The sequence below is a fragment of the Vulpes lagopus genome, chromosome 12, assembly GCF_018345385.1.
Source record: "Vulpes lagopus strain Blue_001 chromosome 12, ASM1834538v1, whole genome shotgun sequence".
Taxonomy (NCBI): domain Eukaryota; kingdom Metazoa; phylum Chordata; class Mammalia; order Carnivora; family Canidae; genus Vulpes; species Vulpes lagopus.
Genome location: NC_054835.1, coordinates 12,795,494 through 12,808,611, shown reverse-complemented (window position 1 = coordinate 12,808,611; position 13,118 = coordinate 12,795,494). Strand labels below are relative to the sequence as shown.

Sequence of the window (13,118 nt, the reverse complement as noted above, 5' to 3'; positions counted from 1 at the left end):
GAGCCCCAGGTGGCCTGCCTGCTTCGGTCCTCACGGCATTCTCTGAGGTCATCTGTTGGTGGTGTCCCTGCCCCGCGGACTGGAGAACTGAGGTTAGGCCAGTGACGGCCCAGACCACGGCCTCATGCAGTGGGTCCTTGGGTGCTTGAGCCAGGCCAGCTGAGTCTGGGGCCCAGGCAGTGACCCTCTGGACCCGGCTGCCATGGCCTCCGTAGGAGGGGGGGTGTGGACACGTGGCCCAGGCATGTGGGGGAGACACAGCAATCGTGAGGCTCTGCAGACGGGTGCCAAGGTTGCGGCTGTCCGCACAGATGGGCCTCAGACCCGTGGGAAGAGCACGTGCAGTGACGCCATCGACATGCACAGTCTCGTCTGCCTGGTGACTGTGTGACTCGGTCCTGTCCTCCTACGTGTGGAGGGCAGTCGCAGGTCCCCCAGAAAGGCTCCAGGGGGGCCCCAGGTGCGTCTGCTCCACGGGACTTCCAGTTTGCAAACACACGTGCCCGGGGCTGACGGGGCGCGAAAGGGGCCCTTTGAAGCTGAGGCGCCCTGTGCGGGTCACCCGCAGCCAGCTCACGGGATACCCCTGAAGCCACGGGATCCTGTGCAGGTGCTGGGCCACCTCTTTGGGGGGTCTCCGCTCGCTGCGTGTTCCCTGCAGTCCCAGAGGGTGGAGGCGACGGGCCCAGGCCAGGTGGTTGAGACCTCGCCACCTTGGCAGCTGTGTCCAGCTGTGAGGGTCCGACCTTCGGCGCAGTCCACTGCTGCCCCGTAGCCCTGGACGGTGCCCCCTCCGGCCCTGTTCCTTGTGGGGCTGCAGAGGGGTCTAACCCTGACCGCGCTGGTCCTGTGACCTCTCTCCCTCCAGCCTCCCCAAACGAGCGTCAGAGAGCTGTGATCGACGCCTTCCGCCACGCGTGGGCCGGATACCGCAAATTCGCCTGGGGCCATGATGAGCTGAAACCTGTGTCCAGGTCCTTCAGTGAGTGGTTTGGCCTGGGCCTGACCCTGATTGACGCCCTGGACACCATGTGGATTTTGGGTCTGAAAAAAGGTATCCACTCCTTCCCAAACACACAGCCCCGATTCTCCTCGGGTGATACTTGGGCGGGCGGAAGGGAGGGTGAACGGTGCCCGGATGGGGGAAACGCTGCTGTTTCCTTCTGGCGTGCTCTCCTTCTCATGGGTGACAGGAGTGGACGTGCCATGCACAGGCAGCTGCTTTGCTGTTTGACGTCAGGCTCCCGAGGACCCACAGGGCAGCCCCCCCCCCCCCCAGCAAGTTCCAGCCAGTGCTTCTGCGGCAGCCAGAAGGGGCTCTGTGGCGGGAGGTGACCCGTGACCCGAGAGGCCGTCAGCACCGGGGTCTCTGCCTCACGCACGTCCTCCTCGAGCCACACGGATCGGGTGGTCGTGGGATCACCGGCCTAGGTTATCTCTGAGCCGATCTCAGGAAGTCCAGTTAAGTCATCCAAGGAGGCCAACGCCTCCTGTGAGGTGACCCCACGGCCTCGGATGCCACGATCTTTCATGACGACTGCCTGAGCGCCCGAGTGCATGCCGGCTCGTCTTATCTGTGTGCTGGGGGGTGTGAGGGCTCCTGCCCAGCCCGCAGGCCATGACACGCATACCTGTGGGAGAGAGAGAGAGATGGAAGCACAGAGCCCCGAGGGAGAGGCCCTGGGGCACGAGGCCGGCAATGGGCTCCCCTATTCTCGCTGTTTCACATCTCAGAGTTTGAAGAGGCCAGGAAGTGGGTGTCGAAGAAGCTACGGTTTCAGAAAGATGTGGACGTCAACCTGTTTGAGAGCACAATCCGGATACTTGGTGGGCTTCTGAGCGCCTACCACCTGTCGGGGGACGAGCTCTTCCTGAGGAAGGCTGTGAGTGTCTCAGCCCGGGCCGGCTCGCGCTGCGGGGAGAGGAGTCCCAGCGAGTGAGCAAACAGTTGTTTCTCGGCTCGAGGGATTGGGGGGCATGAGGGGGTCCGTTCCCAGATCTCCCACCCCTGATCCGGTGGGGCCTCCTTCGCGCACGTGCGCACGAGCTGGCCTAGCGCTGCCTGTATCACCGCGACCTGCAGGGAATTCCTCTCGGAGTTCTGCGGGGCCAGCTCCGATTTGCGGCCATGGTGCGTCGAGGCCGGGTGAAGCTGGCAGGTCCCACATCCCCATAACTGGGCAGACTCAGGGCCAGGGTGGCGTCATGGGACGGAGGCAAGGCCGCCGGGCAGCAGGGAGCCTTGACGCCTCACCATGTTGTTGTGTCAGGAAGATTTTGGGAATCGGCTCATGCCTGCGTTCCAGACGCCTTCCAAGATTCCGTACTCCGACGTCAACATCGGCACTGGGGCCGCCCACCCGCCCCGCTGGACCTCGGACAGCACGGTGGCCGAGGTCACGAGCATTCAGCTGGAGTTCCGGGAGCTCTCACGCCTCACAGGAAGTAAGAAGTTTCAGGTAGGCAGGGCCCGGGGGGTGCAGGGGGTGAGGGCTGGGGTGCACCCTGACCCCGGGCCGCGGCGACACCACCCTCCCGTGTCCTCTGTCGGTCCCTATTTGCTCTCTGCGGATCCCTCTTCCTCCCTGATGACGGATGCTGGGGCGTCAAGGCATCACCCGGGCCCAGGTCCTCAGGGTCCCCCCCTGCCGGCCTCCCACGTGCTGCAGTGGCATGCGGCAGCGGGGTTGTTGGGAGGAGGGTGCCAGCACCCCTGGGGTCGGCTGGGCTAGGTGGCTCTGTGCTGTGTGGCCTCTGGGCCTGGTGGTGGTTTTTGGACTCCCCGCCCGGCTGTCAGCATCTTTGTCAGACAGTCCTCGTCCCTCCGCGCTCCTCCTGGGCAGCTTCTGCACTCGGCACACTGTGCCATTCGTTCTCCTCTTTCTCTTGAGACACTGAGATGTGGGTCACGTGCTAAGAATGCGAGGCTCTCCACGTGCAGCCATACCGCATTCCTCGGGCACAGCGGTTGCCATGTTCTGAGTCCCGAACGACGTCCCCCCTGAGAGGTGATCCATCGCCCATGACGCACCCTCCTGCCCTCCGGGGCCTTGGCCCACATTGGGGACCACAGAGCGAGCCGTGTGCGTGTGGGTGGCTCTCCCTGTTTTTCATCCGGCGTGGGCGAGGTCCTGCAACACAGGCCTCCCACGTCTGGCCCTTTCAGCGTGCGCGACGTTGTCATCTGCGTGGAAGCATTTCTGGACACGTCTGTGTCGTGGCACGTGTGCAGGTCGCCCCTGTCCGTGGCCCAGCAGCACCCCATCGTGTGGACGAAGCCCGTGATGTCCTGTCCAGGCGCTCGTCGGCGGGGGGCGCCGGGTCATCTCCGACGGGGGGGGGGAGATGGGGGGTGAGGGCCGTGCTCCCGTGACCATCGTAGCGGGTGCGTCAGGGTGCCTCGCGCTCGATGCGGTTTCCGTACCCATGACTTGCGGCATTTCCGACGCGGGCCGCCCCAGGTGTTTGTGTCCTGGGGAGACGGGTGGTGTGTGGGCCCCTCCGCCTCGGGAGGATCTATGAGTTAGCGTGGGTGTCCGTGTAGGGTAGAGGCCAGGCTGCCGGTCTTCGTGCGCGGTCCTGAGCGTGGTCACAAAATGCGCACAGAGCTGTGGAGCCTGGTTGCGGGGAGCCACCTGGGATGACGGGCGAGCTGAGAGGAGCTGAGGCCGTTGGGTCTTGTGGCCGCTCAGGAGTCACCGGGTGGACACATGGCAAGCCCGGGCGCAGAAGCAGACATGCCTGCCTTCCCTCCAGCGAGTGGGAGAAGACGGCCATGCCTGGGCCAGAGGTGGTGGGGACGGGGCTGTGGTCTCGAGGCACAGCCCCCTGCGGCTGAGCTCAGCCCTATCACCGGGCCTGTGGCCCCTGCCCAGGCATCGAGGCAGTCGTGCGTGAACAGACGGGCCCAGCGCTGTGGGGCCCACCCGTGTGGGTCTCAGAAACCCCCCTGCCCAGGGCAGCCAGGCTGAGGGCGCCATGGCTGGGATCATGGCCTGCTCTCTGCTCCGCAGGGCCCAGCGGGTCAGTCCTGGCGGGGGGGGGGGGGGACGAGCCCACGGAGCCCCTCTGTGCCACGGGCCACCCACCCTCTCGCTCCCCCCGCTCCCCCCTCGTCTGCCCCAGGAGGCTGCGGAGGAGGTGACGCGGCACGTCCACTCCCTGTCGGGCAAGAAGGACGGGCTGGTGCCCATGTTCATCAACACGCACAGCGGCCTCTTCACGCACATGGGCGTGTTCACTCTGGGAGCCAGGGCTGACAGCTACTACGAGTACCTGCTGAAGCAGTGGATCCAGGGTGGAAAGCAGGAGACGCAGTGAGGCCGGTTTTTGCTGCCTTGGGGTGGAGTCCCCACGCCCCCTGATCCCCAGTCCTTGGCCAGGCAGCCGCAGCCATGCCGGCCCAGCCTCGGCCCCCTCCTCGGGAACGTGTTTCTTCCAACCATGACCTTTGTGCCGAGGATGAGGAGGAGGGGGCCTGGGGCCTGGCCTGGCCTGGCCGAACAGGCATCCTTGGGGTGTGGAAACCCCCCCCCCCCCCCCCCCCCCCCGCGCACATGCTCCCCAGCCGCAGGTGGCCAGGTGCCCCTGGGCCACCTGGCGCTTACTGTTCTGACGCTCAGAACGCACGCTTACCCGGAGAGCAATGCGGTCGCTACTGCATCGTGCATTGTATGGCACGGGGGAGAGAACTGGTTGTTCCTGAGGTCTCGAGCCTAGGGGTGACAGCGACCCCTGACCCCTGGGGGGCAGCTGCGGGCTGAGCCCTGCGGGCAGAGACGAGGGCATCCCGGCACAGAGAGCCGTGGTGGGCATGTGGGTCCTGGGGCCCTGCTGAGGCTGGTCTTGGGGGGCCCCTTGGCGGGGGCGTCAAGAGGAACGCTCCCGTCCAGGGGAGGGGAGGGCCGAGCCCTATGCCCCACGCCGCCGACGGCCACGAGCCTCGGCCTGCGCTAGCCTGATGCCACCCCAGACGGGGCCAGGCGTCTGGGCCGCTAGCATGCACGTGGCCCGCACGGCCATGTGCCCGATCCCGGGGCGGGGAAGTGGGGGCCATGCGCCTGCCTGGCGTGCGCTAAGAGGATCCCCTGTCTGTTCAGGTTGTTAGAAGACTACCTGGAAGCCATCGAGGGAATCAGAAGGCACCTGCTGCGCAGGTCTGAGCCCAGAAAGCTCACCTTCGTGGGGGAGCTGGCCCACGGCCGCTTCAGCGCCAAGATGGTGAGCACGTGCGTGACCCGGGGAGGGCGGGGGGCCTTGGACTCCCATCGGATGGCTTTGTGAGTCAGGACATTGCAGAGAGCGATGGCAGCCCAGCCGGAGCGTGAGTTCTTCCGGTTTGGGTCTGCTCGTGTCGGGTCCAGGCAGGGCTGCGTGGCCCGGACCCGTTCCCGTGACAACAGTAGGGCGCAGTCACAGGGGCACTGAGGTCCACAGTGGGCACCAGGCCCCTCCCCCAGGGCCCTCCCCGTGCCTCTCCGTGTCCCCTCTGCCCTGGGGTCACTGCTGGTGTCCTACTATGGGTCCCGCTGACGCCCGGGGGTGTCTGGGGTCGGGGTCGGTCCAGGGGAGCCAGCCGCTACCTCTTCCCCGCCCCCCCCGCCCCCCGCTCCCCTGCTCATGTGGAGCGCCAGATGCTGGGCCCGCGGGGAGTCCCTTGCCCGTGTGGAACCGAGGCAGCGCCAGCCCTGCTGTTGGCACCACGCCCCCTGCCCTGTGCGGCCACAGACTCCGCAGTAGTGAGGACCTGCTCTGATTTCAGGACCACCTGGTATGCTTCCTGCCAGGGACACTGGCTCTGGGCGCCCACCACGGCCTGCCCGCCGACCACATGGAGCTGGCCCGGGCACTCATGGACACCTGCTACCAGATGAACCGTCAGATGGAGACGGGGCTGAGCCCCGAAATCGTGCACTTCAACCTGTACCCCCAGAACGACCACAAAGACGTGCAAGTCAAGGTGAGCAGGGCCGGGGTGTGGGGGCGCCTGGGGGCCTGGCCTGAGCTCAGCCCGCATTTCCCTCCGCCCCCCCGCCCCCACAGCCGGCCGACAGGCACAACCTGCTGCGGCCCGAGACGGTGGAGAGCCTGTTCTACTTGTACCGCCTCACGGGGGACCGCAAGTACCAGGACTGGGGCTGGGAAATTCTGCAGAGCTTCAACACGTACACGCGGGTGAGCTGCCTGCCGGCCATCTGGCCCAGAGCGGCTGGGACTGGGAGGGCAGGCACCGTGACCTCGGGAGTTCAGGGCACATGGGACCCAGGGTCTCGGGGGCTGGGGCATCCCGAGGGGCTTGCTTGTGTGGGGAGGGCGCCTGCGGCGGCCTGGTATACACGGGGCGCATCCTCCCCGGATATTCCATGTGGCCTGGGCGGCCCTCCTCCACCCCAGGATGACCTCGGGGGCCCTGCTCCCTAGATGGCACTGGGACCGTGGTGCCTCTCGTCCTGCCGTCGGGGCCATGGCTCAGACACGGTCATGCCCTGTCCAGGGCCCACCACCCGCCCTGCAGAGCCAAAGCTTGTCCTTTGCCCTGTGGTGTGGGAGGCGGTGAGTTCTGGACTCCTCGAGTGCCCTTGGGGCCTTGGGAGGCGGCGCTTGCCATCGGGTCACTCGAGAGGAGCTGGCATCTCCGAGGGCGTGTCTGGAGGCCCCGTGGCCAACTGGCTCCGCTGAGGGGGCCAGTTCCCTGGTGGACCTTGGGGTCCCCCACCCCGACCCTGCCCTGGCCCGCGTAGGGCAGGCACGCTGCGGTGAGGCAGGGAGACTTGAGACTTGGGGTGGGGTTCCTCTGGTTGCCGGGGCCTCACCCCCGGGCCGAGGCTGGCACGGGGAGCTGCCTGTGCCTGCAGCCGTGACGCCATGGTCTTGCCTCTTGCGCAGGTCCCCTCGGGTGGCTACTCCTCCATCAGCAACGTCCAGGATCCCCTCAATCCCCAGCCCAGGGACAAGATGGAGAGCTTTTTTCTGGGGGAGACGCTTAAGTACCTGTATCTGCTCTTCTCTGATGACCCAGACCTGCTCAGCCTGGACACCTATGTGTTCAACACGGAGGCTCACCCCTTGCCCATCTGGGCCCCGCCTAGGGAGGTGTGATGCCCCTGTGGGCCTTGCCTAGCGTTCTCATTTGTCTTGTTTTTGTGGAACCTGTTCAGCATATCCCTGGTCATGTTTTGGTCCAGTGTCCTGGGCCTTTGCCCTTTTGTCCACCTAGCTGGAGCCTGTGGCCCAGGCCAGGCTGAGGACAGAACCCAGCATTCCTTAGCTGCAGTGTCTCAGGGCCTGAGGTGGTCAGGGCTGTTGGCTTCTCGTTCTGGTGGCTTCTCGTCACAGCTGTGTTCTAGGGTCATCGCCATTCAGCCCGTCCACCAGGAAGTCTCCTGCTTCCCGAAGAAACTGGAATCATACGTACATTCCTGGTACCCACACGTCTTTCCGTCCGTCGGTGCCCAGCCCCGTGTCCACATCCCTGCATCTTTGGGGCTGTTCTGGGTACCCCCATCCTGTTCAGAGACAAGAGCTAAAGGGACCTCCTGACATGGGGCTCAGCCTGGAGTCTCAGAGCTTGCTTGTGTGCTGGCCCGAGGGTCTTGGGGCACCTGCGGGCTGTGGTGTTTACACATTGGACTCAGGGATCCTCTCCCGGCCCTCCAGGGGCCGGGAGTGGGAGGGGGGTGGTTCCTTCTGCTCCTGGACCACCCCAGAGAATGGACTTCCCAGGCAGCATAAAGGTAGATTGCTATGACGGTCATGTGTGGAGACTCTCTGTTTCCTCAGCTGTGATGGGGGTGTCTAGGCCCCCGTCCAGGCCACGCTATGTGTCCACTGGGGTCAGAAATCCCCTGGGGCGGGCAGGCCGCACACCCTGGAGGGAGTACCTGCCTTACTGTGAGGGTTTCTGCACCCTGGGCCCCATCTCTGCAGGTGGGGATGCCCATCCTCAGTGGAGCCTGCCACTTCACCTGAGTCCTGACATGGGTCACTCCTTAGACACACCTCGGCTGCCAGGGGGTACCAGGTGGTCTCCAAGCTAGGCTCCGCTCTTTCTCGTGTGACACCCCTGAGCAGCCCATTGCCTTTGTCATGTCTAGAAGACATGCTTCTCCGAGTCGCTAGGGCTTCTCCAGCTGGTGGACACTGCCCATGCGGAGGCCAGGGCTCCCTGTGTCCTGCACAGAGGTTCCTGGAACAGGATGCAGGGCTGTCTCCAGGTGGGCTAGCCCCGTCTCCCTCCTGGTCACCCTTTTGCATCCATGGGCATGGCAGCTGTGACAGGACGGGAAGGTACCCGCCATGGAGGTGGGGCATCAGCAGCACGTCCTCTCCACGCCCTACCCCAGAGGCACCACTGGGGTAGCCAGTAGAGGGCCACATCAGCCAGTGGGGCTGCCCACAGGGTACCCTGCACCCTCTCGAGCCCTGAGACTGCACACAGACTGGAGGCTCTGTTTTATTAGATGTATGGCTGTGCACAGTGCGCTCACCGCGTCTGCTCCCTCAACCCTCTTGGCCACAGCCGCTCACCCCCAGAACCTTCTGAGATGCTCCCCAAGTGCTCTCGGCCGGGGGGGAGGGGCTCTCAGCCCCTGAGGCCTCTGCGCTGGCCCCGCCGCAGCCACTGCTCACGTCTGGCTGCTTCCACCCACTCGCTGATGAGCCTGGCCTCAAACCTGCGAGCCTCCCTGACGGATGCGGGGTCTTCTGGGTGAGATGCTCTAAGGAACAGGCAGGGGGGCTTCAGCTAGGCAGTGGGCCCCAGCCTCACTGCACCCCACAAGCAGCCACTGGTCCCGCCCCACACAGCACTCCTCCAGGCAGTACCGCACCTGAGGTCCAGGTGATGGGCTCCCCCCTGGATGGTAATGGCGAGGACCGTCGCGCTCAGGTTACTCCGGATCTGTGGGAAGACATTCGGTCCACTGCCCCCCTGTCTGCCGTCCCCTTGTCCGCCCTGCAGGGCTGGCCCACTGCAGAGGCAGAAACTCCCATGTGACTCTGTGGCCTGAGTGGCCTCCTTAGAAAGGACAGGAGGTTACAGGACCACATGTCCAGTCACACCAATTAGGGGAAGGGGTGCAGGGTGGGGGGCAGTTCAGCTCAGATTGAGACCTTGGGGCCATGAGCAGCATAGGGCTCTGGGCTCTGGGTGGTCTGCTCAGTCTCCCTCTCCCTCCACCCCTAGCCAAAATCGAGGAAGAACCATTAAAGGGAGGAGGAAATGGGAGTTAGAAGGAAAGTGAAGGCTGCACAGAAGCTAGGTGTGGAGGCTGGCCGACAGCAGGGAGTGCCCCTTCACCTCCCCCACCCCCGTGCACCAGGGCTTGCCCCGCCCCTAGCCCTTGCCCCCCCCTGCCAGGATGCCCCGGCCAGGCCTGGGGGCAGCCTCAGGCCATGACTCACCCCACCCCCTGCCCAGGGGTCCAGGTCCCCGTTGGAGAAGAGGATGTTGCTGGCAGCTCTGAGGTCTAAAAGGGACAGAGCGCAGGTGTGAGCAGTGAGTGGATTGCGGAGCAGAGTCAGGACGGAGGGAAGGATGCCGCCCCCTCAAGCCTCACCGTCCCCCCCGAAGCTGGTCTGCAGCCAGTCCCTCCGAGGCCACACGCCCCACGTGTCCAGGCAGTACTGCTGGCGGAGGGCCTCAGTGAACGGCAGCTCGGGGAAGAGGTCTGTCACATTGTTGCTGGAAAAGGTCAGGTTGATCTCGGTGCAGGCCTGGGGGATGCACCGCACCTGGGTCAGGCCGGTGGGGTGGGCGACCCCATCCCGCACCTCGGACCCAGGCGGTCCTGGGCAGCGAGCACCCCCTTACCTGGTAATCCCAGGCCTTGGCATTGGGGCCTGAGCCGCAGCCCGTGGGGTCTGCACAGGCCTGGTACTGCAGGTAGATGTCATAGCAGGGCACGGTGCCCGAGGAGTTGTACACCAGACCTGGGGAACAGGGGTGTGGGACCTGCAGCCTGGACGCCCGCCTCGCCCCCTCAGAGGGCTCCCGCATGCCCAGGGAGGAGTGGGGTTCCTGGGGTCTGGCCTCTGAGGGTAGCTAGGGGACCCACTTGACGTACCCCTCCCAGCAGGGCAGGCTGGCCTCCCTCCCTGGACCTCTGCGAGAACCTGTGGACAGAGCCCCCCCAGGCCGGGCAGGGACTGCATGGGGCGTTGTTGCTGCTCACCTCATGTGGGCCTCGCCCCCAAGCCCTGTCCACCCCCCACGTGGCACCAGGCCCAGGGCTGAGGGCACACGCACCTGCCAGTGCTCTTAGCCCCTTGATGCTCTGGCTCTCACTCAGCAGCCGGTCACAGCCGACCTAGGGATGCCACCAAAGACCCTCACTCGGCCTGCTGCCCCTCCCAGTGTGCCCTTCCCTGGTCCCGGGCCCCAAGTGGCTGTGAGGCTCTTGGGCTGCTCAGCACCGCCTGGCCCAGGGCCCTCCCCAGGTCCCAGCATCTCCTTATGCCCAGGGGTGGGCGTCTTGCCTTGACTGGGTTGGCAGGAAGGTGCGCGATGAAGTGGGTGGGGTACGGGTAGTCCATCATGGCCAGCACAGTGAAGGCGTTCCGGGCAAACCCAAAGAGCTGGGTCAGGTCCTTCCGGCTGGACAGGGGCTGGCAGGTGCCAAACTCCCGGCTGACCACATCACAGGCTGCCAGGAGACGGCGAGACAACAGTCTCCTGAGGCTGCTGGCAGGCATGGGGTGGGGGACTTGGCGGGGGGGGAGGTGGTCGCAGGCGCCAGGGGGGCTCCTCACCTCCCTGAAAGCACAAGTCCTGGATCTGCTGGAATGCGTCCCGCACGCCCTGGGCACACTGGGGACTCTGGCCCTCAAAGTCCTGGGGAGAGGAGGGCAATGGTGCCGCTGCTGCTGCCGCCGCTGCCTCAGCCTGACCAACCCCAGGCCCCAGGCCCCTAACTCACCGCTGAGACATCCCGAAAGAACTGGTAGGAGTCACCGAGGCCAGCCACAGCCACCACAGGCGCACTGGCTGCGAGTGCCCCGGCCACGAGATGGGGGTACTTGATCCTCATGTAGGCGCTCAGCATCCCCCCGTAGCTGGGTGGGGACACAGGGTGGGTGGGGGGGACACAGCCTCCTTAGGACCCTTCCTCCCTGCTCAGAGCCCATGGTGCCCCCAGGAGGACCTTCTAGGTCCCACGGAAATCCTGGCCTTAGGGCCAGGTAAGCGTTTGTAGCTGCAGAGAGTGAGCTGGGCAAAGACCCACCTGCCACCAAAGGCAATGGCAGGGCTGTCCTGTGCCCCGAGGTCCCGCCGCAGCGCGTGGAGCAGCCCTGCGAAGTCAGCCAGGGCCTGTTCCACTGTCAGCAGCTCCGTGTACCCGCGCCGTGTGGACTGCTCCCCAAATGGGAGTGACTTGCCGTAGTAGCGCTGCAGGAGAGCAGCAGAGGGCTGAGCCCAGGACACCCACGCAGTGGGCCCCTGACCCCCTCACCCTCCCATGGTACCCACGTGCTCTGCGAAGATGACCAGGGCCTCTTGCTGCGCTGCCAGTTCCAGGATGAACCCCGAGTTGTTGGCGAAGGACCACACATTCCCCTCATTGCCCGTGTAGAAGAATATGGGCCCCTTGCCCCTTTTCCAGAACTTCTCTGTCCGGCGGAGGCAGGAAGCAGCGGGTTAGGGGCCAGGGCAGGACTCCAGGGTCCCGGGACCCCCAGTGCAACCTCACCTGACACCAGGAATCGCTGCAGGAAGGTCTTGTTGCCAAACCTCTCGAAGTTGAAATGGTCCAGAAGCTGCTCAAAGTAGCCCTCCCAAAAGTGGCTCTCCACAACCCTGTGGGCTGCAGGGGTGCATGCGGTGCTCAGCACAGGGGGTCCAAGCAGGCAGGGCGGGGGGTGGGGGCGACGCCTGTGGGCCCACACTCACCCCCAGTCTCCAGGCTGTGCAGCGCCAGCACCAGCAGCAGGGTCAGGGCCCTGGGCAGGGTTGGCCGGGGCTGGGCGCCCATCTCCGCTGGCGGCTGTGGGGTGCGGTCACATGATGGGCGGGCCACCCTCACGTGACAGCCTGGGCAGGGCCTTCCTTCCGGGCCCCAAGGTTCCTGCACCCACTGGGTCGCCACGGAGACTGTCGCCATAGGGACGGGGACGCAGGAAGCAGCAGTGGCTCCAAATCCCGGTGCTGGGACTGGGAATGTGTGTGCAGCCACTTGCCCTGGCCCTCCTGGGCCCCTGCGGAGGCCCTTGCTTGCGCCTGGCCACATGGAGAGCCCAGGAGGCGGGACGGTCCCTGCTGCCCCCAGGCTGCTCCTTCTGCCATTAGGACCCCCAGGCCCCTGCCAGCCTCCGGGCCACACAGCAGCGCCCCAGACGGAGGGATCCCTTGAGCCCTGAGTGGGGGGCTTGGGAAGACGGGGCAGCGGCGGGGGAGGGGCTTCAGACAGGAGGCCAGCAGCCTTAGCCACACGACAGGAAGGGGCGGAGGCCTTGTGGCCACAGCAGTGGTGTGCGGGGGTGGGGGTGGGGCACAGCGCAGGGGTATGGCTGCTGAGACCCTGTGGCATGGCAGGGGGGAGAGGCACCTGGCCATGGCCCCCTCTGCCTACTGCCATCACTGCCCCTCCATCAGATGCGCCCCAGGAGGAGTCACCTGTTCCCCAACATTCCAGGCCTGGGCTCAGGTGAGGGACCAGAGCAGCTGAGCCACCCCTGCCCCAGCTGCACAGAGAAGGGGAATTGCCTGTTCCCACCCCCAGACTATCTCCAGCAAAGCCTCCAGTGTCCCTGGGGCATCCCCCCACCTGGTGTGGGACAGGCCTGGGCGGGGTCCTGCCCTCGCTGCAGCCTAGGAACCCAGGGCCCCAGGACGGAGCTGGGCTGAGGTGGGGGACTGGCCACAGGGGCCCATGGCCACCCTGCACACTGTCCCAGGAAGGTAACTGCGGCAACCAGCATGTGGACAATGACCGTCCATCATCTCACATCACCACATGGGTGTGGTCACCCCATGGTCACCAAGTGCCACACCACAATCACTCCACAGTCCCTGCCCCCATCCCATGCCCTTGTGTCCCTCCCCTCCTGTCCCTCCTCCCATGTCCTCTTGTCAATGCCCTTATTCCTGTGTTCCTGTGTCCCCATCCCTGTGGCCCTGTGTC

General features: G+C 65.6%; 2 protein-coding genes across 2 annotated transcripts; one reads left to right on the top strand and one right to left on the bottom strand.

Moving 5' to 3' along the window:
* Positions 1 to 244: 244 nt before the first annotated feature.
* Positions 245 to 7,747, top strand: LOC121473189 (endoplasmic reticulum mannosyl-oligosaccharide 1,2-alpha-mannosidase-like). Its single transcript, XM_041725235.1, has 9 exons — positions 245 to 365; positions 704 to 1,054; positions 1,735 to 1,883; positions 2,271 to 2,459; positions 4,126 to 4,316; positions 5,100 to 5,220; positions 5,762 to 5,959; positions 6,043 to 6,174; positions 6,886 to 7,747. The coding sequence occupies exons 1-9, from the start codon at positions 245 to 247 to the stop codon at positions 7,096 to 7,098; spliced, it is 1,665 nt and encodes a 554-aa protein (XP_041581169.1). The 3' UTR covers positions 7,099 to 7,747.
* A 692-nt stretch (positions 7,748 to 8,439) lies between these two features.
* DPP7 (dipeptidyl peptidase 7) lies at positions 8,440 to 12,113 on the bottom strand. Its single transcript, XM_041725809.1, has 13 exons — positions 11,888 to 12,113; positions 11,688 to 11,801; positions 11,468 to 11,607; positions 11,223 to 11,386; positions 10,917 to 11,052; positions 10,750 to 10,831; positions 10,477 to 10,643; positions 10,247 to 10,307; positions 9,812 to 9,930; positions 9,558 to 9,714; positions 9,403 to 9,467; positions 8,829 to 8,899; positions 8,440 to 8,717 (listed from the first exon to the last, which is right to left on the bottom strand). Exons 1-13 carry the CDS (start codon positions 12,096 to 12,098, stop codon positions 8,582 to 8,584), a joined length of 1,623 nt encoding a protein of 540 aa, XP_041581743.1. The 5' UTR covers positions 12,099 to 12,113; the 3' UTR covers positions 8,440 to 8,581.
* Positions 12,114 to 13,118: the final 1,005 nt, after the last annotated feature.

Excerpts from the sequence above, each read along its gene's own strand:
- DPP7 (XM_041725809.1), bottom strand. The coding sequence starts at position 12,098 with ATGGCGACAGTCTCCGTGGCGACCCAGTGGGTGCAGGAACCTTGGGGC. Across the intron at positions 10,832-10,916 it reads TCTTTCGGGATGTCTCAGCG|GACTTTGAGGGCCAGAGTCC; the intron begins GTGAGTTAGGGG and ends TCCTCTCCCCAG. Across the intron at positions 9,931-10,246 it reads GGGGCTAAGAGCACTGGCAG|GTCTGGTGTACAACTCCTCG; the intron begins GTGCGTGTGCCC and ends CCTGTTCCCCAG.
- LOC121473189 (XM_041725235.1), top strand. The coding sequence starts at position 245 with ATGTGGGGGAGACACAGCAATCGTGAGGCTCTGCAGACGGGTGCCAAG. Across the intron at positions 2,460-4,125 it reads CAGGAAGTAAGAAGTTTCAG|GAGGCTGCGGAGGAGGTGAC; the intron begins GTAGGCAGGGCC and ends CGTCTGCCCCAG. Across the intron at positions 4,317-5,099 it reads GGTGGAAAGCAGGAGACGCA|GTTGTTAGAAGACTACCTGG; the intron begins GTGAGGCCGGTT and ends CTGTCTGTTCAG.